The sequence below is a fragment of the Platalea leucorodia genome (assembly GCF_965183815.1).
Source record: "Platalea leucorodia genome assembly, chromosome: 19".
Taxonomy (NCBI): Eukaryota; Metazoa; Chordata; class Aves; order Pelecaniformes; family Threskiornithidae; genus Platalea; species Platalea leucorodia.
Genome location: NC_138841.1, coordinates 6,751,536 through 6,773,621, shown reverse-complemented (window position 1 = coordinate 6,773,621; position 22,086 = coordinate 6,751,536). Strand labels below are relative to the sequence as shown.

Here is a 22,086-nt window from a genome sequence, read left to right as displayed (position 1 = left end):
AACAAGAAAGCCATGAACAACAGCTTAACAAATGGAATTAAATTATAGTGAAGTATAATCTACAGTGAAGATCTGAAGAGATGATCCTAAGACGCCTCCCGCAAGAGCAGCACGAGCCCAACGCTACGCTCACTCAAAATCCAGTAGGCTCTGCAAGCTGCGCACACAGAGGTCTGTACTGCACCAGAGCCATTCGTGCCAGGCACGCCAAAAGAAATATTTCGTTAATTCCACTGAGCAGCAAACCACCAGATTCTGACAAAACACAATTCTAAATCATTTTGGGGATAGAAGGCCAAAAAAAAATCTACTCTGATGGCTTAAGAGATCTGCTTTAGAGGAAGTCAGACCAAGTAAGCTCATCAACACACACACCTGGCATACCAGAGACACGGCTATGGGGCTTTCCGAGAACAAGGGGGACAAGTTTCCCACCCTAGGAAACAACTGCTACGCTGTGGAGAGGCCAGGTGGGTCTGGCTGAGGGGCTGTGTCATTTGTCACTAAGCCAACAAGAGGAAAACTATCCTAGACTTATTTTCGTAAGTGGAGTTTTCATGATAATGAGGTCATGTAAGGACAATATATCCATCCGAAGTACAATACAGCTCCAGACAAGATTAATCAGACTAGAGCTCGCTGACTCAGGAAAAACTATGAAGGAGAAGATGACAAATCTCAAAACCCAAGAAGGGTATTGAAGAGCAACTGTCCCTATGGATTCATTCTTGCAGTGTAAGAGCGACATGATTCCCAATTAAATTGTGGGGCATTAGGTTTAAAACAGAAGAAAAGAAAATACTTATCAACCCAGAGTCTGAACTGTGAAACCCACTACCGCAGAGTGTCGCAAACGTTAGAAATACAACTGGGTTCAGAACAAGGATTAGACAAATTTGTAGCTATTAAACATAATGCTATACATGCCAGGAATTCCCAAGAAGGACTGCACACGTTCATGAAACAGAGCCGCGGGGGATTCACGAGCACACAGAAAGCCCATCTGGCTCAGGAATTCCTTCAGGCACAGTGGCTGGAGGCTGGGAAAACGTTTGGGAGGGGAATCATACACACTTGTCCAGTTGTTACAGTTTGCAGCAGGCATCTGTTGCAGACGGGCTACAGAGCCGGATGGATGCTTATTTAAAGTTTATACCACATTTACTCCAGCAGTTACGATCCTTTTAAATTGTGTCAATGGGAAGCTTCTCGGTGGAGACAGATGGTTGTTTCAGGGCATCTTAGCAGGACGCCGCTAATGTGGTGAAGCAATGAAAAAGCCCAGCAGAATCCCAAGAAGTGTCAGGCAAAATATCTGCAGCTGAGGCAGAATCACTGCCTCAATGTCCTGCAAGGTCTCGGCCATGTTACTGCCACGTGCGGTTCTCGATACCCACTTTAAAGAGAGACAAGTTACACTGACGTAAAGAAAGGATCTCGGTCCTTCTGGGCACCCAAGGAAGCCTGACTGCAGAGAGGAGACAGGCATGGTTTGGACAGCCCAATAAAACAAACGCTGACTGTAGACACAATTCTTCTTTTTTAAATATGTGAGCAGACTAAATATAAGGGAGAAGGGCTATTTAAGCTTATTTCAAAGTGCAGGGAAAAGGGGAACAAATTATGAATAACCTTGTCACAAACTAGACTAGAAAGTGAAAAGTTTCTATTTACCAGAAGGAACATGATCCTGCATCAATTTTCCAAGAGGAACAGTAACACAAATAACAACTAGCTCTCAGATGGACAGCTACAAACTCACCAGTGGAACAGTAACACAGTTGACGAAGTAGCAAGGGACTGATCTCTTCCAAACTATACCCAAAAATAGCTTCAAAAATAAAGTAACCATCATGTGCCAAGCAGAATACATCTGTTAGAGAGGACTGGATTCAATCCAGCACGCAAACAGCCCCAACACCAACCCGCAGTCATAAAATAATCTAGATTGAAAAGAATCTTTGGGGGTCTCTAGCCCAAATCCCGGCTCAAAGGAGGGCAGCTTCAAACCCAGATCAAGTTGCTCAGAGCTGAATGCAGCTGAGGTTTGACCACCTCCAATGACGGAGATTCCACAAGTTCCTTGGGTCCCTGTTCCAGCACTTTCCTGGGAAACATTTTCCCCCATATGCAGATACATACTGATGCAGTCAGAATGTCCCTTGTTCAAACCGATGACTTTTTCCTCTCATCCTGCCCTGTGCAGCTCTGAGAACAGCCTGGCCCCACCGCCTCTACGGCCTCCCTCAAGGTAGTGGAGGACAGCAGTTAGACCCCCCTGTCAACTTGCTCTTCTCAAGGCTCGATACGCAGTCCATACGTATCCGACGTGGACAGTTTGGTCTGTATCAGCTCAATTTGCCTCCGTTCATTACTTCGGACAGAGTTGAGATAAATGCATCCTTCAAAAACGTTCTTGATGAACTTCATAGATAGGGTTTAAACTTCTGCCACGTACGTACAGGCAAACCACTCACAGATTAATTTCATGAGTATGAAGAAAATTTTACACTGATGAAGCATTTCTTAATTATACCACAAGTTACACAGTCCAAGACATGTCGTCTACCAGTGATGTTTTTGCAGGGACAGCACAGGGAGCAGCCCCTCAGACAGACATACCTGATGAGAACGTGGAAAAGGCAGAGCAGATGGGCTGCAGAAGAAGTCTAGGGAAGGATCAGGATAAAGCAGGTCACTCCAGGCCAGGCATACTCATTTCTCGGTTGCTACCTTTGGCAGGGCTGTAAATCTCACCTCTGTATTATCAAGTCTTAGTGAAACAAGACCTTTCATTGATACCAGAGGTCAGAATCTCACTTTAAAAGCAAGCAGATCTAATGAATCGGCTTTCAGCACTGTGGTGTCTTGCTTTGAAGAATCCTGCTAAGGACAGAGACTGCACACCGCAAGCCTTCTGCACCTGTTCCACTGCTTGGCTACCGAAGCAAAACTTGTCTCCTGCCTTTTGGGCCAGTTTTCAGACCTCTTCCCCTCCAGACAGTCAGCCAACAGAATCTTCTTAGAGAAACTCTTAGAGGTCTAACTCTCACATACTCAATCCCACCCCTGATTTACCTCGTTTCTTTACTTGTTCCAGAAGCAGGTCCTTCATGGCTGCTTCCTCTGCGATGTCAGACGGGACTTCACCTTCACTGTTCACAGCAGCCACATTGGCTCCATGACTAATTAAGTACCTACGTGAATGAGACCCATACCAACGTATTAGACCTTGTGTGCAGGCTCCAGCGCAACTCACACAGTAAATCAAGCAGTGGAAGAAAGTATTTGGCTTTCTCATTCAAGTTCAGTTACCAAATGAGTACCTTATCAAATTTCTAGCCTAAAAAAAGTTCATTGTTAAATGCAAGGTCCCTGGTCAGTGGCTCGTAGGTTTTGTTTCTCTACAGTTATTCAAATACTCCTGGTTCTTGCACTAACCTGACAGATTATATATTTTTTTTAAAAAAGGAAATAATAATAATTAAAAAAATGATAAGACAAGCCATCATCAATTTTCTAATTTGTCTTTTTATAACTATACCAAAAGTGCATTCAAGAACAATTAATGTCTTCTTCAGCTTGTACATCTTGTAGCCAGTAAAATTCTGGGAAGTAAAAGAATTATCTGTTTAAACACACAAATCTAGGAGGGTGAGGTAGGAGAAGGTATTTTTGCTTGGTTTTGTTTTAAAATTTATTTTCAATGCCTTTGAGAAATAGTTATCGGTATTCAAATTTTGGTAACTTTTTGGTAGCTGTGGTGGACTAAATGTGTAAGCACGGTATGACTGGTAAAGAATAATAACATCTTTCATTTGAAGAACTAATATTTGGGAAGAAGAAAAAACAAACTGATAAACGATCATCCAAAGAGCTAAGAATTGTTCCAGGAGTACAACACAGAAATAAATGAGCCACAGAAGACCTTTTCATCAGATTATATTGTAGAGGGCTACTTTGAGAACTACTATTGTTTTCCCTTATTCTTCTAACCCATAATGCAGCCTTTAGCTCAGAAAAATTATTTCACTTGGGAAACTACCATTTACGTTTGCCTGTTCTTTGGTTGCGGTTACTCTAGCACTCCAGGTCACGTACTTGAGCAACTCTCAAACTCTCAGAGCAACCTGTTGGTGCACAACAAGTAGTCTGGTACCAGTACCCTCTCTGGGACCAGCAGACCATTAGTCCTTCGGGAGCATAAAGAACACTCTGATCAGATGCAGAATGTTATTTCAAACCCTGGAACCAGAAACTGTGCCAAGAAGAGTCAAATCTTTGTCGGGAGTCACTTATAGCAGGTTACTGCTTTGCTTTAAACATCTACTGCACAAAACTCCCTTATATTTACTGTCTCTTCTTTCATATGTATTTTGTTTGTAGCTTATCTAATCTCTCTATGGCAGGCCACAGAATTTCACCTGGTTATGTCCAAACTGAGCCTGGTATCTTGTGTTGCAAACAAAACAAAAAATTAAAAGAAGATAATGCTCCAATTGTAAGTGGGTTAAGTAACAAGCAGTTACTTCTATCTGCTTCTCCATCTTTTGTCAGACAGTGTGCAAGAAACAGAAACATAAGATCTGAACTTGAAGAAAAAGAAATGATGCTGTTGGCATACTGGTGACTGTGGGGCCCAGAACATTGCATTTCTCTCTCGAAAGCCTGCACACAACCGCAGGACTGCTCACGTAGGCCTGGCTATGGTGAGAAAACGTAGTCGCTCTGCAAAGCCTCAGAGCGAGGGTGAGCATTGGTGCAGTCCCCCTTTGAACTGTTTTATAGTACGCCATGTATCTACTCTTTGGGGGTTACACCAGAATAGCTATATGCGTGTAGCTACACTAACAGATATTTTGTACAGCGACAGAATTCTTTTCAGTTGGAGGAATAAAAACCCAAATTGCTCTTAGGTAACACTTAAAATTCTACACGGGCTCCCCGCTGACGGAGGCGCACGGCAAAGACCGCCAGCAGCAGCAGAGCTGTGCTTCATCACCCGCCTCTGTATTAGCGTGCCTGCCTGTCAGCCATCGTGCTTCCCTCTTGCTTGGCATTTTAGCTAAAGTACCTAATGAATCATAAGTCACTGTAATGGGATCAGCAAAAGGCAACCAGTTGCAGGCTCCGCCTTAATCCTCGCAAATTAAGAATTCAGTAACAGGAGAAATGCATCTATTTGCAGCATCGCTTCCCAAGCCGTTGTATAAATCTCAGAGCATCAACCGCCTGTGTACCTGCTCGGAAGACGTGGAAAGCGTTATCAATACCCCGAATAGCCTGAAACTCACTCACTCTGCTATGTTGAGATAGCCACACGATGCCACTGCATGGAGAGGGGTCCAGCCCTCGTTATCTTGCTGGTTCACATTGGCTCCATTTTCTACAAGGAACTTCACCATGTCCAGGTTCTCATCTATACAGGCCTGCGGGAGAAGGGGAGGGGGGACACCCAGGAGAGGGAAGGATTGAAGAGAAAAGGAAGGAAGAAAATAAAAAAAAAAAAAAAAAAAAAAGGTGTTGGTGTTAAATCAAGCGTACAACCTCCATTTGCAATTTATTGGCAGCAGGTAATTCCTGGGCTGAATTTCCCACACTGTGAGCTCGCACACCTTAAAACTTAAGGTAGCATGAATTTGTGAACTAAAATAAATTACTTTCAGAACTTTCAACAATTAACTGTAACTCAGAGCCCTGAGGTGGAGAACCTCTAAATTTGCTCAAGCTTTACTTCTCACCAACCGACCTGTTTCCTCCCTCGCTCCCACACCGTTACCTCCCTGGAGCGCAGAGGCGCTGTAAAACGATACATCTGTATTGGGTTTAGGTAGGGTATCAAATTCCTCTAAGCAAGGCAAGCTATGTATTTATTTAGGATACGTTGTTCCCTCAAAATGTCAATGAAATAACATCATAACAATGAACGAAATGAGATATCGCTAGCGGTAGGGATGAGCAGGGAAAGCATGAGCTCAGGGAGCCTGACTAAAGCAGACACCTGTATAGTGGATGTCGCCCTTTACAGATAAAACCATAGCAAAAGCAGAATTTTAGAGAAGTTAATAACTTCTTTATTCAGCAGTATCTATGCATTTTCCTGACTATAACAAAGTACAACTTTCCCTGTTAGCTCTACAAACCACTGAAGAGAACGACAACCCTCTATTAGCTGCTGTAGTAATTCCAGAGCCTGCATTTACAGAGACCTGCTAGCTTTGAAGTTGCCAGAAGAAAAACCTAGCTAGATTTTCCAGTCTCAGCAGTTCTGTTGGGTGGAATTCCTCCTTCCTCAGATTCCTGGCTACAGCACGTTCTGTGTTGCATTTACAGTTCACTGGAGGCTGCTATTTAAGGATGAGCTGGCAATTTAATACATACGTCCAAATGCACATGCCTCAGCTGAGAAGCACCAAGCGTGACCAGGAGGCGAAAGGACTGCCTTTTACTGCGTGTCCATCTACAGGCACAAACCTGGCTCCTCGTTACTAGAGAGGGAATCAGCTTGGTCGAAGTTCCTCCAAAATCTCAGCGCTCGATCCTTCTGCACAGCTCGATGTGGGCACATCTATCAGATACGGCAGTCAGATGACTTCCAGATGATCGTTCTTCCAAAACAAGCAACGCTGACTATCCATTCCTACCCTCGCAAGTAAGGAAAAGGAGGAAATTGTCTCTAACCAATGCCCCCCCGCCCAAAAGAGACAATCCTATGTTATCCAAGGCATTCACCTATGCTGCATGGCTTATTTCAAGGGAGAGGCATGTCCTACACCAGGACATCCAACTCGTCGTTATTTCTCCTGCAAGTGCAAATCCCAAACTAGCCTTTTACCCCGCAAACACAAGTTACTCCCACATTTGCTTGGTTCACAAGTAGCCATGCAAAAGACCGGCTTTTAAATCTCCAAGGAAGCCCCTAAGGAAGCACGCTCCAGAAAACTAACTCCTAGCACAGTTACTTGGCAAACACGAGAAACCACAGGGTGCATCTATGGCACTGGGAAAGGATGCCCCAGGAGCAGACTCAAGCACCCAAGTCCCGACGGAGCCTATGCTGAAGTGTTAGCATGTTTCCCAGCCCTGTTTTAGACTGGTTTACCTTAATCTTTGCCAGAAATACACACCCATAATTCTCGAAATAGTTTACTTCAGGGACTGCTGCAAACACAGAATGGATGAGACTGCTCCCGAGTTGGCTCCGTCCACCCTGCTTGGTCCATCAACACTCTCCCACCCTCAGGCACGAAACAGCTTCATCCTGTAAACCCAGCTCTGGGGGACCTCCCTTAGGTTATTTCAGGCAGTAGAACTGGAAGAAAACCCAACAACCCAAACCAAAGATCCTGGGGACTGAAGAGCATCACACAGAGGCTGGAGGAGTCCCAGGTCCAAGCACAATGGGGTAAGACATGGTCGGGTCCGAGCAACATGGATGCAAACCAGGCTCTGCCACCAGCCTTCCTGAGGTTTGTTCCTTGGTCCTCCTCTGTTTAGATCATCTGGTCCAACCCCCTGCCCAACGCAGGGCTAAACCTGATGTTAGATCAGGTTGCTCAGGGCCTGCTCCAGCCAGTTTTTACTGTCTGCAAGGATGGAGACTCCATGGCCGGCCTGGGCCCCTGTCCCAGTGCTTCACCGTCCTCTCGGTGGGTAATTTTTCTTACTATCTAATCAGGATTTTTCTTGCTGCAACTTATGCCTCCTGCTGCAGTAGTACAGATGTAGACTCTAAGTCTCAGCAGGTGATGGAGCAAGAAACACGAGCCAAATATTCCTACTGTACAGGGGGCTACTGTGTGCCCAATACGCATGCGATTCATTTTAAGACATATTCTAGAAGGGATACACTCCTGATTTCCATAATCCTGCCAACTACGCAAACAAATCTGTTAGTGGCTTACGTCCGTAACAACGCCTTCGAGTGCAGTAGGAAGGTAAAGTATGCAATGCACACAGAGGTGGACGCGGATACAAAGAAACACAATAATCCCTTTTCAGTTCAAGAGGCAATTTTTGGGGAATTTGAGTCTGAGCCTGCAAAACTCAGAGCTAATCTGTATTTTATTGCCACCCATATTTATTGTGATATACTTCAAGTTTTCTCCCCAACACACCTCAAATAAATTACACTTACAACCTTATTGATGAGTTATTTACGTTTTGACCTGGGAACACAACTATTACATATCACTTTTAAAATAAAACTGACTTCATCTAAAAGCATATTGCTCCGAGAATAGCCAAGAAAAGTTCACCCACGCAGTGGTTTCTTTTGAGCACAATCACTTCGGGCTGACTACAGAATTATAGCCGCGAAGAATTTTATCAGAGTGGCTCTGACAAAGCAGCGAGGTAGACGTTTCATGCCTGCGCATACTTACCGCTCTCCTTTATTTGTTTAAGTATTACCCGCAGTTTGAGTGTAAATCTAAATTTAAACTGAAGAATGTGCCTATATTGTGAGCTTTGTACATATTTGATACAGAATTCTGTTTACATTGTTTATCATTTAAACCACCCAAATACACCCACTACATCTGCACATGTTGGGAATCGGCCAAGAGAAAAGACCAGTTCTTGCTCATGCCACCGGATATAGAATCATAGAATCGTCAAGGTTGGGAAAGACCCTTAAGATCATCCAGTCCAACTGTTAACCTGTCACTGCCAAGGCCACCACTAAACCATGTCCCTCGGCACCACATCTCCCCAGCTTTTAAATCCCCCCAGGGATGGGGACTCAGCCCCTGCCCTGGGCAGCCTGGGCCAGGGCCTGGCAGCCCTTTGGGGGAAGAAGTTTTCCCCATACCCAACCCAACCCTGCCCTGGCGCAGCTTGAGGCCGTTCCCTCTCGTCCCATCGCTTGTTCCTGGGGAGCAGAGACCGACCCCCCCGGCTCCAGCCTCCTTTCAGGCCGTTGCAGAGAGCGATGAGGGCTCCCCTCAGCCTCCTCTTCTCCAGGCTGAGCCCCCCCAGCTCCCCCAGCCGCTCCTCCCCAGCCTTGTGCTCCAGCCCCTGCCCCAGCCTCGCTGCCCTGCTCTGGCCACGCTCCAGCCCCTCCATGGCCGCCTTGGGGTGGGGGCCCAGCGCTGAGCACAGCATTCGAGGGGCGGCCTCACCAGTGCCCAGCACAGGGGGACCATCCCTGCCCCGCTCCTGCTGGCCACACCGTTCCTGATACAAGCCAGGATGCCACTGGCCCTCTTGGCCACCTGGGCACCCTGCTGGCTCGTGTTCAGCGCTGTCGACCAGCACCCCCAGGCCCTTTCCCGCCGGGCAGCTCCCAGCCGCTCCTCCCCACGCCTGCAGCGGTGCCTGGGGTTGCTGTGCCCCAAGTGCAGGACTGCACTTATAATGTGCAATATACTGGACTCTAAAATGAAATACCTGTTTAGGTGCATAGAAGAGCATTAAATTTCTGCCTGTTATTGGCCTCATTGTTCTGCTGGTCCCCGTCTCGCGTGGTTCCTATGGAATGCACGCTAGGAACAGAAGGGATAATGGGATCAAACCCCACCTGTTCTGCACGGAAATCTGCAGTAATTTGACTCGCCTGGCTTCTGAGGAGAGAAAACGATGGCCAAGTGACAAATCTACATGGGTGCTGACAACAGCAGGCATTCGCTCGCTTCCCCAAGGGAACCCTAATGCATTTCATGCTCGCTGTTTGCATTGGCCACAAAGATAAAGTCAAGCACAAAGGTGTATTAAGTCCTTAACGGAGCACCACTGTATTCTTTAATATCTAAGAAAAATAACCCTCACTCCACCCTTCTGCACATACATATCATGAAAAACTGCTGTTCAAGTTATGTGATCAAGCAATGTGACACTGCTTGGCAAATATTTATTTTAGTATTAGTTAGTGACACATAAGAATAGAAATAAGCACAGAGTTAAGTAACACAAACAGTTTTTTAAATGACTCGAGGCTGCGTTAACATTAGCAGGTATAACTTCTTGCCTCCCTCAAATATTGAAATGCAATAATTTTTTGCATTTTTGTAACATTGCAGAACACCGATCATATTGGCCCAGATTTTAAAAAGCGAGGTGGAGAAGGAGTTTCAGAAAATGGCGTTCGACAAACAGAGGTGCTGAATAACCCCTGTTCAGTTCTGAAAATCTCATCGTTCTCTCATGTAAGAAACCATCAGGCATAGGATTATTTGCATCATTTTTTAGTCCGACACCCTAAAAGACGACACTGCTTGCATCTTAATATGCTATGACATATTTCACACATCTTAGAGCAACAACTATGAGGCCAACATTGACATAATGAGTAAAACTGATAATTTCTAAACATCTCCTCAACTTTAAGAACTTTAGAAAACATGTATAAAAGTTATGGCAGATTAAAAGGCAGCTTTTAGGGGTTGCAATGTATTTCTGTGTATACTTTTAAAGTATCAACTGATTAACACTTACATGTTATCACAGAATTCATACTCGCACACACATTAATGGTATTAATCGCTTCATACATGACATTGTTTTACCAAGCTATAAATTCAAGAACAGAAATTCTCCCTGTTCAGAAGTACTCAGGGCACACACTCGCCCACCTAAAATGTTTTAAGAGCCCTGGCTGCTGATACCCCTCCAGAAAATCTCTGCTGCATGTTTTACTGTGTGTATCTGCCGAAATTAAGCCCTGCAAAACACCACAAAAGAAAGACGCCGTCACTGAGGCTCAGAGGGCAAAGCTCAGCTTCTGGCTAAGCCAAACGGGTTACCTGAGGTTACTGGAGGAAGGAGAAGAGGACAAAGAGGAAATAAAGGAGGACACATCTACTCCTTTTAAGTACTATTAATCCTTCAACCTTAAATTTAGGAGAGCGGCTAAGTTTAGTAACCCGAGAGGATCTATCGCTATGCAAAGTTCTCCGCTTTTATTTGATACAGCGTTCCTTGGGAACACTGCAAGAATAACTACAGCGGACAGTAACGGTACAAAGCAGCCACCTGCCCCTCCAGCCCCCAAAGGGAGGAAAGAAAGTCAAAAAAAGCTGGTTGAGAAGTGACATTGCCTTTTCGGTGGGTAGTTATTTAATGGGAGGAAACGCTCCCTCTCCTAAATTGCCCTTGAAATCTGCTTTGCATGAAGAAAAAAATACATACACGGATAGGCTTAATTCTTTCAATTTTAGGCACCGCTAACCCTCAGCTGCTCGGGTACATGCAGAAGAGGCTAAAAGCAAGGTTAACTACACAGCAGAGCATTTTTGTCTCTAAATTTTTAATTCCTTCTTTATCTTCTTTCTCCGTAAAAGATATAATACAACCTTCAAGGTGATGCGACAGGGTGGGAGTATGCGGTGACTATCCTTCCCTCTAATCGGAGATCTTCAGCAGGCTAATCTCTTGCCATCCTTGTATTTTTCTTGGCAGTGGGTTAGCTCCAAGCGCTTCTGGAACGGCACTAACGTATTACAGTTTTAGCAGTCTTTGATGCAAACTGCATCCAGTGCCCAGAATTACCCACTAACCACTCAAAGAAAGTTGGCTCATATGATTTAAATCCCGAGCATCGCTGGGCAAGCCTCCATCCCCAGCTCACGGTGTTCCTTCAGCTCCTGGCAGGGGACCAGCATTTAGCGGTTTTTCCATAGGGAGGAAGTGCTCAGTTTCTAAAATTTGCAGATACGGCAGATTAGCTTCCCCCTCTTAGATAACAGGTGTAGACCTTTACAGCCAGGGACACTCACTGCATATTTTTTTTTTGCCAGTAGCTATTGCCAAGGCATTCTTCTTTCGAGCATGAAGTTTACATTACAGTAACGTTTCCTGGTGTCCCTCGTTTCGTTACGGAACAACTCTGCAAAACTCGGCTCGTCTGGCAAGGCTTGTTCAACAACAGACAAAATCTGATCTTTATCTTGAATGAAACCTCATTATTATGGTAGTATTGTTAGCGTTTGCTCCTTCCTCACAGTGTACAGAACACACAAGCATCGCCCAACTTCTGATGATATCAGCAATGCAACAGCTCCAACTGCCTGCCAAGGTTTCTGGTTTGCATATCTCCTGGGCATCCCCCACAAGACAGAGATAGGAAGATCAAGGAGTAAAAGGAGCCAGATGGGATGAGACCGAAGGGTTCAGAGGACCAAGAATCAAGCTCCAACACGGTGTAAACAGCATCATACTGCTCACTTTCTAGGGGGTGCATCACGTTTAGCAACCCCCAGCCTACGAGGGGTGTTACATTCCCACCCTATACAGGATAGCAGGGAGGAGAGCAACTAAACCACCTGACAAATTCCTAAGAACTTGCCTGGGATCAGCTGAGGGAGGGAAAAATAAAAAAAAAAAAGCACCTTTTTGCCTCTACATGGAGAAAGGGGGATGGTTACAAACCCGGAATAACACAGAAGCTGTGGCAATAACAGCACATCAGCAATGCCTGCTGTCACAGGCACCCACATTAAGGCAACTGTTTTCCCCACAACTGACCCAGTACTATGGTAGTTTAACAAAAATACACGAACAACGTTCAGTGCAACTGTTGTCAGGCAGAGGAGTTCTCGCCAGCACTTCAGCTTTACATTTCAGCATTACAGCTCCCCAGCAGCGCGGGCGCTTCAGCGGCCGTCTACCTGCCCAACTCGGTAGCCCTGCGTACAGTAGCGCATCTAACAAGGGCGAACTTGGCCGAGAGCATACTGCATTTCTAAATGCAGCCCCATTGAGTAAATATTTAGTTTACAAACAGTATGTCACATCAGCCAGTGTCATATGATCATGTAATAAAATAGCAGCACTCTGCATACAAGAGCTTGAAATCAAAGGCAGCCAGGAAACCTGTAATAACTGCTGTGGTTTTAATTTTGGCTATATTTAATTCCCTGGTGCTCCCTCCTTGGCCCGTCAGAATTTAAGAGACAGAACCCATGCATTTTCTTGAGGCGGAAGAAAGATGCAGGAAGGGAAAAGAAGAAAGGGCCACTGGCTTGGTTCCTGCGGCACGTGTTCCTACTACGAGCACAGCAGTCCCGTGACAGAGCCCTGTCTCGGTGGCTTCTGCTGCGCAGAAGAGTGAAAATCTCGTAATCCCACCACTGGGATTCTCGGGTAGCAATCCTCATGGTTCCTGCGTAGAAATCACACTTGGCAGCTCCACTCGTCACACATCAATACAATAGGTAAACTAGCTAGTCGGACACACGCCGGCTTTTTTAATTGAGTATTAGAGATGTCGGGCCAGTAGAGGCCATGCTTCATCTCTTCTTAATTACTCCAGCACTCATCTCTTGAGCCTCCCAGGAGCACGGTACCTCTTGGCCTGTGCAAAATGCTGCTGTTAAATCAGACGGCTCGTGAAACCCTCATTATTAATTCTTTTACCAGATTCTCCTCCAATTCAGAAATCAAGTGCTGATACCATCTTCAAAGCTCTTTATACATCCAGCCCTCCCCGACATGGTTTCTCTCCCTCTGTTCCGTCACTGATCCCAATTTCTCTAACTCTCAAGTCAAAGTATTAACAAACACCTCTGAGATTCTTCCATACTACCCTACATCCATGGTATGGCATTCTTGCACTGATCTTCAGGACCCTTCTCCATACGTCAGTTTGCCCAGAAAGCCACTCCATTCTTCCATACGGTGAAACAGTTTGTATTTTAGACGACGAGATCCTCAGAGCGTGGACCATCTGCAATTGTTTAAAGAGCACCCAGCTCTCAACACACAACAGTGCCACTCGGGTAAAGAACAGCACCATAGATACCATCGAATCACTGCAGTTGGGAAGGACCTCAGGAGACTTCCAGTCTAATGCCTCCTGCTCAAGGCAGGGTCTACAGTGAGTTCTCACCAGCTTTCCAGGCTGGGGATGAGCGTGTGTATGACATGTATGCGTGTGCCTGTATCTACATATATACACAGACACTCGTATTTATCCTTTGTAAATCCAGGGAACTTTACAATGGTGGGGAAGGAGTAGTATACACAGACGCGTGCCATGTGTCTGCAGCCATTCTGATCCAGAACTGACTCACCTCCAACGTTTAGACGCTTCATTTGCTCAAGCCTCTAGTTTTCTCCTCCCGAATGATGTGCTCACGCTAGAAACCTGACCTAGACTCCTATGGGTGGCAGAGGCTGCACCGCCCACGAGCTACAACAGATTCTGCATCAGATATGGGGCGACAAAAGTGGGTTTTGTTCATGCAAGCCAAGCACACCCTTTCCTCACACTACCACTGGGACGGTTTTTGACAAGATCAGACAGATCCACATCACACTCAAACCGATTAAAAGGTTTTCTTTGGGCTAAATGAAGAGCCAGAGAGTTACTGCAGTGAATACGGGCCATAAAAAGCACTAAACTAAAAGCAGAACATTCTCTGTGTGCATGCAAATGCCGTCTTGAATTCAACCCGAGACACCCCCACAGCTTAAGTAGGTTTAAGTCCAGGTTGTCAGGGTCCCTCCTGCCCCAGCCGTATGTTCCCACACCTTGCCTTGACAAGATTTATTTCATCCACATTTTCAAAGTGTAAAGAAACAGATGTACCCAGAGGGTGTTGCCTGTCTAAGCTAGGTGGGATGCACTACCCTCACAGTACCTGTCCTTTCCCACTGCCTGCAGACCAGCATGAACCCATTTACAACAGGGTGGGATGAATCCCACCCCCAAGGACTTACCAGCACTCACATGAGAAACCTCCAAGAGCCAAGATTTACCAGGTCGCTCCTTAACCTGAGGCTTGAGATGGTTTTCTTTACCCCAACCTTATGCTATATGATTAGTGCAACTAGAGCTTTTTGAGGAGTTTTAGAAATGGTTAAAGAGTTCCTGCAAACCAGAGGATGAGACTGATACCAGCAGCAACGTTAACTGTTAATACACTGGGCTGGAAGAATTAGCAGGCCAGTTAAGTCATGCTGTCACAACACGTAGGTCACAGTCAAAGGGATTAAATGACAAGACTTACTTCTCTACTGTTCTCCTGTCATAAGTCTAAAATATATGGAACAAGGTTAGCCGGGAGATGAAGGGAGCCAATCTTCCACTGAATGCAAAGTAAGAGTAAATATATGATGTCAACATATAGTGCAAACCAGCCAGCGCTCCACACACGAAGGCAAGCCCGATGACAGCTGAACAGCATCAGGGTTAAATCTGGGAACACAGAGAGAGGAGTTCACAGAAAACAAAGAGAAAAGCACTCCCAAAATAGCCTCGCAACTGTCACCACTAGCGACTGTCAGCACTGGAAGGTATGACCTTGCCATTGTGTCTCATGATCACAGCTCTGCTCTTAAGGGGGCTTTTGTCAGAACCGGCACTACCAAAAATTCCACTTCCAAGTGACCCTGTATCTCCAGCAGCACAGATTACACTCGCCAGTGATTTTGGGAAGAACAAACAGCTCTTACTGTTGCTCCTGCAAAAACACAGAGCTTCCGTACCTTCCCTTCCCTCTTCTCAGCCCAGCTTTAGGGTGTCCTTACGGCTACGACATCCTGCACGGGCACTTCTGTACCACGGACCCAGTTCTAAAATCTTTATCCCTTAAAATCCTTGTGCAAATCTGACACGACCATATTAGAGCCAGCAGAAAGAGGTAAATTCTGTTTTAAAGAGAGCAGGGGGAAAGGGAGGGAAATGAGATAAAAAGGGTATTATTCATTTTCTCATCTGATTAATTAGCTATGTTGCTTCATTTTTTAACAGCAGTTGAGTCATACTTCTCATGCAAGCAGGAAAAGAGATATGGATTATGTCAGATTTTTCCATTGGAAAAAAAACCCCACAACTAGAAGTACTCAGCAGTATCCATGCCAGTCATCAAAAGAAACCAACAACAAATCTGTTAGAATGATTAGCACAACAAAAAACCCAGTAGAGCACAAGAGAAGAGAGGAATACGTGCAAAGGCATAATTATTTCATGAGAGTAGAATTTTCAAGATGAAATAGCAGCACAAAATGTCAGGTAGAAAACGGCTTCGAACAGAAGCCACGTTTTGAAACTCCATGCCTTCACAGATGCGCTGGGGACATAGGCTTATTTAAAAGGAGGTAGATGTAAGTATCTACTGCGCTAGACTATAGATGGCTTAGCTAAATGTCTGAAATTCTTTATAATTATCAGGACTTCTGCTTTAGCTATGCAGCCACGGTGTGGCCAGCGAATGCTGAAGCCCCACGCTTCACTTCACCACTGGCCGGTACCTATCTGCTTTCGCCAAGGTAGCCCTCAGCGTGCCAAAGCTTCCAGCTCTGCTTCGTTAGGACCAACAGGAACCACGGCTGTAAAGACAGAGAAGGTCAGCTGGACGGACACGCTCCGTGTTACTGAAACGGGAAGAAAACGGGAAGAAAGTTAAACCGCCCTGCTTCTACTTCTGCTAGGACGATAGGCATAGGCAGGCAGGATTGCTATCCTTTTGCCCCTCATTTAACATTTCTCATCAAATATCATTTTGGTAAATGTAGGAAGATCAGCGAGGGCCACAGACGTAAGTATTTCACTATGCAAAGAGCCACAAGGATCAACCCCTTATGCCAGCCCCTCCAGCCTTGTGTTATTTGTGCTCCCATGTGCCCAGCAACCTACACTGAACTCCTCTCGTTCAAAGGGGACCCAATACAGTGATTTTCCACTTCCATAGTGCTTTTCCTCTGCAGTCGATGGACTGGTTTGCCATTTGCATTCACAGACCAGAACACATAGCTCTAAACCACAGACAGGCCATGTGGGACTGACTTTAAAATCCAGTCTAGATTATCATTTTACTCCCTTCCTTTTCATCATCTTCATCCCCCTAATTCCAACATGATTTTTAATACCCATTATTTCAACAGCAGTTGGAGGCTAATACTTTGTACCATCTGAGAAGAGTTTGAAATGAGTCCAGTACTTGATCAGCTGCCAACACTAAAAATAAAGTCTTTCTGTCACTAAAAAGCAGGGACTGCCAGTTTTCTAATGGTGTAGAGCAGCATTAGTTTTTCAAGTCTCACCAGTTTAGTCATTCTGACCACTAAGTATGTCATTTATCTCCCACTCAGCCAGTGCTCTCTGGCACTGGATCAAGACAGTATATATAAAATCCTGCCCTTAAATTACTGAAATCTTAGTTCCTGCCTGAAATAACTCTACATTTCATAATTAGAAAGCTCACAAGCATTTCACGCCTGTGTGGAAAATGGAAATTTAGCTACTGCAGGTTAGCTTAGCAAAGAACTGTTCTGCTAACAACTCCCTTGTTCTTCAGCTCTACAGGTGCTGCACCAGTGTAATACTGAACCGATTTAGCGCAGTTCCTAAAGGCACTTTTACAATGCAAGCAAAATATATACGCTGTTCCTGCCGTCAGCTATATTACATAAATATATTCTAAATTTCCAAGATGCAACCTTAGATCAGCTTCAGCCAAACTAACATGGTCTCCTGCAGCCCAGGGCTGACACTCGCCCCGTTGTCTTGAATGGCCACCGGAGGTTGCAGAGCAGCGTGGTAAGGCCAATGCCAAATGAAGACTAACCTTGTCAATAATGGGGGGGAAGTCACTTTTCAGCCCACTCGGCAAGGTTACTCCACTCACACCATACCTGCTAGAAGGTCAAGATGGGGTAGGAAGGCATGGCAGGGCCCTCCGTGCTCCAGCAAACAATCCGCTATGGGAAAAGTCTCTCTAGGTCTTCTCCTAACTGGTCAGAGACATGGGAAAACAGCTGCAAATGATTTTAGCTCTAACTTGGCAAACTAAAGGTGAGATTTGTGTTACCTAACTATAGGCCTCAAAGACAGACGGAGAAATCTCCGCTGGTCACTTCAGGCTTACTTTAGTCTCTCCCGTGGTAGGATTTTGCGGCAGGCTCTGCTGGCTAAAGCCAGGGCTGCCTTTGTCCTGCCCTGGCTCACCCCGGCCAGCAGACCCTCTGCCCCGGCAAGGGGCATTGATACTCATTTGATACCCCACTAAACAGATCCAGGAGCTAAACTGGCTCACAGTGGGACCAGACAAGCACTTACACTGGTATGAAAGGTGCGTGACAAGAGCAGCAGGAAGGGCAGGACCACGGTCGTCTTAAGCTGCCACATAATCATTCACTTGGACATCTTGCTTATGTCAAGACAGACAGCTCACGCCACATATGGCCCGAGGAAAAACTGTTTTTTCCACAGAGAAAGCAACAAAGTCACTCCAGGGCTAGTATCGCTTTCACAGAAACCCAGCTCTTCCGTACGGATGCCAAAGTTTGTGTAGGAGAAGTACCACGAGCTCCTACAAACACCAAGAAGTGCCCAACTACCACTAAGTAAGGGTGAAGATGATAAAAACAGCGGCTATACGCAGAAACACCTCAACACAACTGCAAATGAAAAGAAAGAGGAGATTCCTTTGGTGGAATCATAGACAACTTATTCAGAAGCAGAATATCAGGCCCTTGGTTTCTGTGCACATCATTGTCTTGCAGCCACATCAGGTTTTGTTTCCAGAGCTGAATCTCACCTTTGTGGCCAGAAAAAAAAAAAAAAAAAAAGTTGCTTTATAAAAAGAAAAACATACACTCAATAACTCTACTTATTCATTCTCATTGCCAACCCTGCAGTGGCTGGAAAAATTTATATTTTCTTCTTCACAGTTGAAGGTTCAGGTGGGTAAATACTCCCTAAGTATCAGTCGCACGTGCTCCCAGGGGCTCAGCAAAAATCATCGCTAGACAGACACGTAGCAGCTTGCTCCGTCACGTTCCAGTCCTGTGCAACTCACAGCCTTCACATTCAGGCAAACGAGTGGTTTTTCTGAGTTTTGCCGTTCTTTCTGCCCGCTACCTGAACAAGAGACTGGTGTCCACCACGGCTCAGCTGCCGCCAAGTCATTCCCAGCAGGAAAAGGCACCACGTCAACCACCGGACACAGAATTTTCTTCGCGGCATAACAATGATGGAGCAGACAAAGACGGTGCTGGATAAAGAAATCTTTCTAAAAAGAAAGTGATTCCACATTTCTTCCTGACAGGACCACAGCTAAGACTGTGCAAGCATTTCTGTTTCCAGTGCAATCACCTGGATTTGCAATGTCACTTAACATGGTGCAGCTTTAAGGAAATATTTTCTTTTAAATGCTAGTGAAACCTTGATATAATTTGCTATTACAGCAGAAATTAAGCTATATATTTTCTTAAAACATAGCAAAAAAACCTGTTTAAATACAGCAATTTAAGGTCTGGGCTCTGGCTGGCATTTTTAGAGCGGTAGGTGAAGGAGAATATAGGAGTTCGAAGTCCTACGACAGAGTCTGCAGATCCCTTCAGTAACAAACTTCTCAAGAACTCCCAATACTGGAAAAAGACGTGTGCTCGATGTATGTTTGAGAATCCGGTTCGCACGAGTTTAAATGTCAACTACACTTTCAGGCAGAGTTCATTTGAACTTGCCTTTCTTCACAGGAGAAAAAGAAGAAAAAAAAAAAATCAACCGACACTGAGGGCTGCTCAAGCCATAGGAAAGTGTCTTTGTTGGTTTGGGTTTTTGTTTTTGGGAAACAAACTAAAGCAAATCTCAGCATGGCCACCAGTAAGAAAATCATTCACTGATGACTTCGGAGCCGATCACCCTCGTGCTGCCATCAGCAGTCCAGACAGCGGCCAGGGACCCCGTCCTGGTGATAGCCCCGCAAAAAGAGGTGGTGGCAAAGACGGCACTGAGAGCAAGCGATCTGTGAAAGAAAACGACCGTAGAATAAGGTCACTGAAGAGGGACAAGTGCTGCTTCAGTGACAGATCTTTGCCAGACCCTTGCACAGACGCCTTCCCAGAGCAACCGAGGACCGTAAGCGTATGAAGGACGCTGCCGTGCACTGCACTCCTGCCAGAGCACGGCCCCGGATATCTTGCTAGTTTGAAAGACGGACACAACTAAGGGTGTCCGCTTTCCCCAGTGATATTAATGACGCTTTGAGTCTAATCAAGAACTGTGGTCTCTGTGATCAAAGAAATACAGACCTGATACAAACTTTTATGTTTTCGTAGGAGTAACGTAAACCCAGTTCCTTGCTCCGACGCCCTGCACATGCTCTGCATGGCTTAGATACTGGCAGCCCGGTGATTGAGTGCTCTGTCAGGACTTAGGCAGCCCTGGCTAGCAGATGCCGAAAAAAGGACATAGCCAGAAATGGAGAGAGCAGTGAACGCACACAGCGAAGGGAGGAGTGGCGGGGGAGAGCAGGCTCTCCACCTCTTAACTACCACGTACGGAAGGAGCAGCCAGGCAGACCGACCGGGCTTACAGGTGAACTGCAGCAATTACTCATCCTTAAAGTAAATCAAAACCCGGTGGAAGTCCAGCTAGAGGATGGCAATTTCCATGTTTATTGTGCATTAGCCTGCCTTGAAGGTGGGTGGCACAGGCAATCCTCAGAAACAAAGTACCATAACCTGGATGATGAACAGGAGAAATTTAGGAGAGGGCAAGGTTTGCTGACAAAGCCCAACTGCCAGAGCCATGAAACAGTCTCACTTCTGAGTGGATCACCCCATTTCTGCAGGAGAAGGAAGAGAAGCAAAGAGCACCGTGCAGGGGGACTTTCAGAGGCACCACAACGCAGCCCCATCTCCGTGCCAGCTGCGAAGGCAGGGCTCACGGGGGGAAGCAGTGAGCTGATGGCTGCGAGAGCAGTCCTGCAGATGGGTCTGACTCGCTGGGAACATGCCTGCATGTCCCCCAGACCACGGACGCACCCGTTTGCAGGCTGCGTTCCCAGCTTGAAGCAAGAGCTAGGCCATGAGCAAGAGATTTCGCGATCAGGCAGACAGACAGACGGGTGGTGATAACCATGGTGGCTTGCCTGCTGGAGGCATGACAGACGCACAGCCAGGAGAGGCTCTAGAAACAAAACGGGTTGTGTTAGAAAGTTGGACAGTCGGACTTCTTGGGTCACACCTGGAAATCACATCACGGCTACGTGTAGGACCAGACAAATGGACAAGCGGCAAGTGTCTCAATGTATGGCTGCGAAGGTGGAAAGGAGGAGTCGCTGGGAAGTGAGGAAACTCCTGGAATAGAGAAAGGGAGAGATCTTATCAAACCCCAAAAGAACCAAGCTGCTGGTGCTTGCATTAGCGGATGGTATAATACAGAAGAGTAGATGCATGGGAAATTGTGATATTTTGGCAAAGAGCCACCAAGGCTTTCACAGAGGGAAGTCATACGACAGAAAGCCACTGGAGTCCTTGGAAGGGTAAATAGGCACAAAGCAAGGGAGATGCAGGTGATACAATCCAGAGGCTTCCTAAGGGCTTCTCACCAGGCCCCTCAAGACACAGAATTGCATGGGCAAGAGGGAAGATCCTTGCACGATTAAACATATTTTCATGATGGGGAGACCAGAAAAAGTGATAGATTTTCTTCCTGGGGATCTCTGCAGAAATCTTTCCCGAGGTCTGTGCCGCCAAATGTATTAAATAAAGGATCTGGAAGAGGAGGTGATTAGTGAGGTGATGTTTGTTGATGAAACTATTCAAGAGGGCAAAGAAAAGGACAAACCTGCAGAAGAACCTTACAATACTGAGCAACTGGTGATAAAACAGCAGATGAAATCCAATGCAGATAACTGTAGAGTGAATCACGGGCAAAAAATACACCTAACGTCATGTAACAGAATGAAAGGCTCTGAGCTTATTACTGCCATTCAGGAAAAAGCTCTTAGGATTATAACAAATAGCTGTAGGAAAATATCAGCTCCAAGCTCAGAAATCAAAGCAAATTCTAGAAATTATTTGGAATGGAAGAAAACAAAATAGAAAATATCATTAGGCCCCTATGTAATGGCACACTACATTTTCCAATACCATAAGAAATTCTAGTGTTCACAACTAAAAAAAGATGTGGTAGGCATGAATAGGACATGAATCAGAAAAATCTTAACTTAAAAAAATGGGGGGGGCGGGGGAGGAACCAAACAACTTTCCCCATTTTCCAAAAGCATTTCTTACAGATTTCTGTGGCATCACAAATATGGTTTATACTACTTGTAGGGCACCACAGAAATAAACAATGCTTTGGGGAAAAAAAAACCTGGCTAAAGAAGAATTCAGAAAGATAAGACAGGAACAAGT

General features: G+C 45.6%; 1 protein-coding gene across 3 annotated transcripts in view; it reads right to left on the bottom strand.

The window, feature by feature from the left end:
• Positions 1-22,086, bottom strand: part of PPP1R12B (protein phosphatase 1 regulatory subunit 12B) — a gene marked incomplete at its 5' end in the record, with an annotated part of 128,700 nt that overhangs the window by 89,808 nt on the left and 16,806 nt on the right. For all 3 annotated transcript variants that reach the window (XM_082330073.1, XM_082330074.1, XM_082330075.1), the window contains 2 exons: positions 3,079-3,197; positions 5,299-5,429. In XM_082330073.1, coding sequence (XP_082186199.1) covers positions 3,079-3,197; positions 5,299-5,429 — 250 coding nt within the window. The remainder of the gene's footprint in view (positions 1-3,078; positions 3,198-5,298; positions 5,430-22,086) is intronic.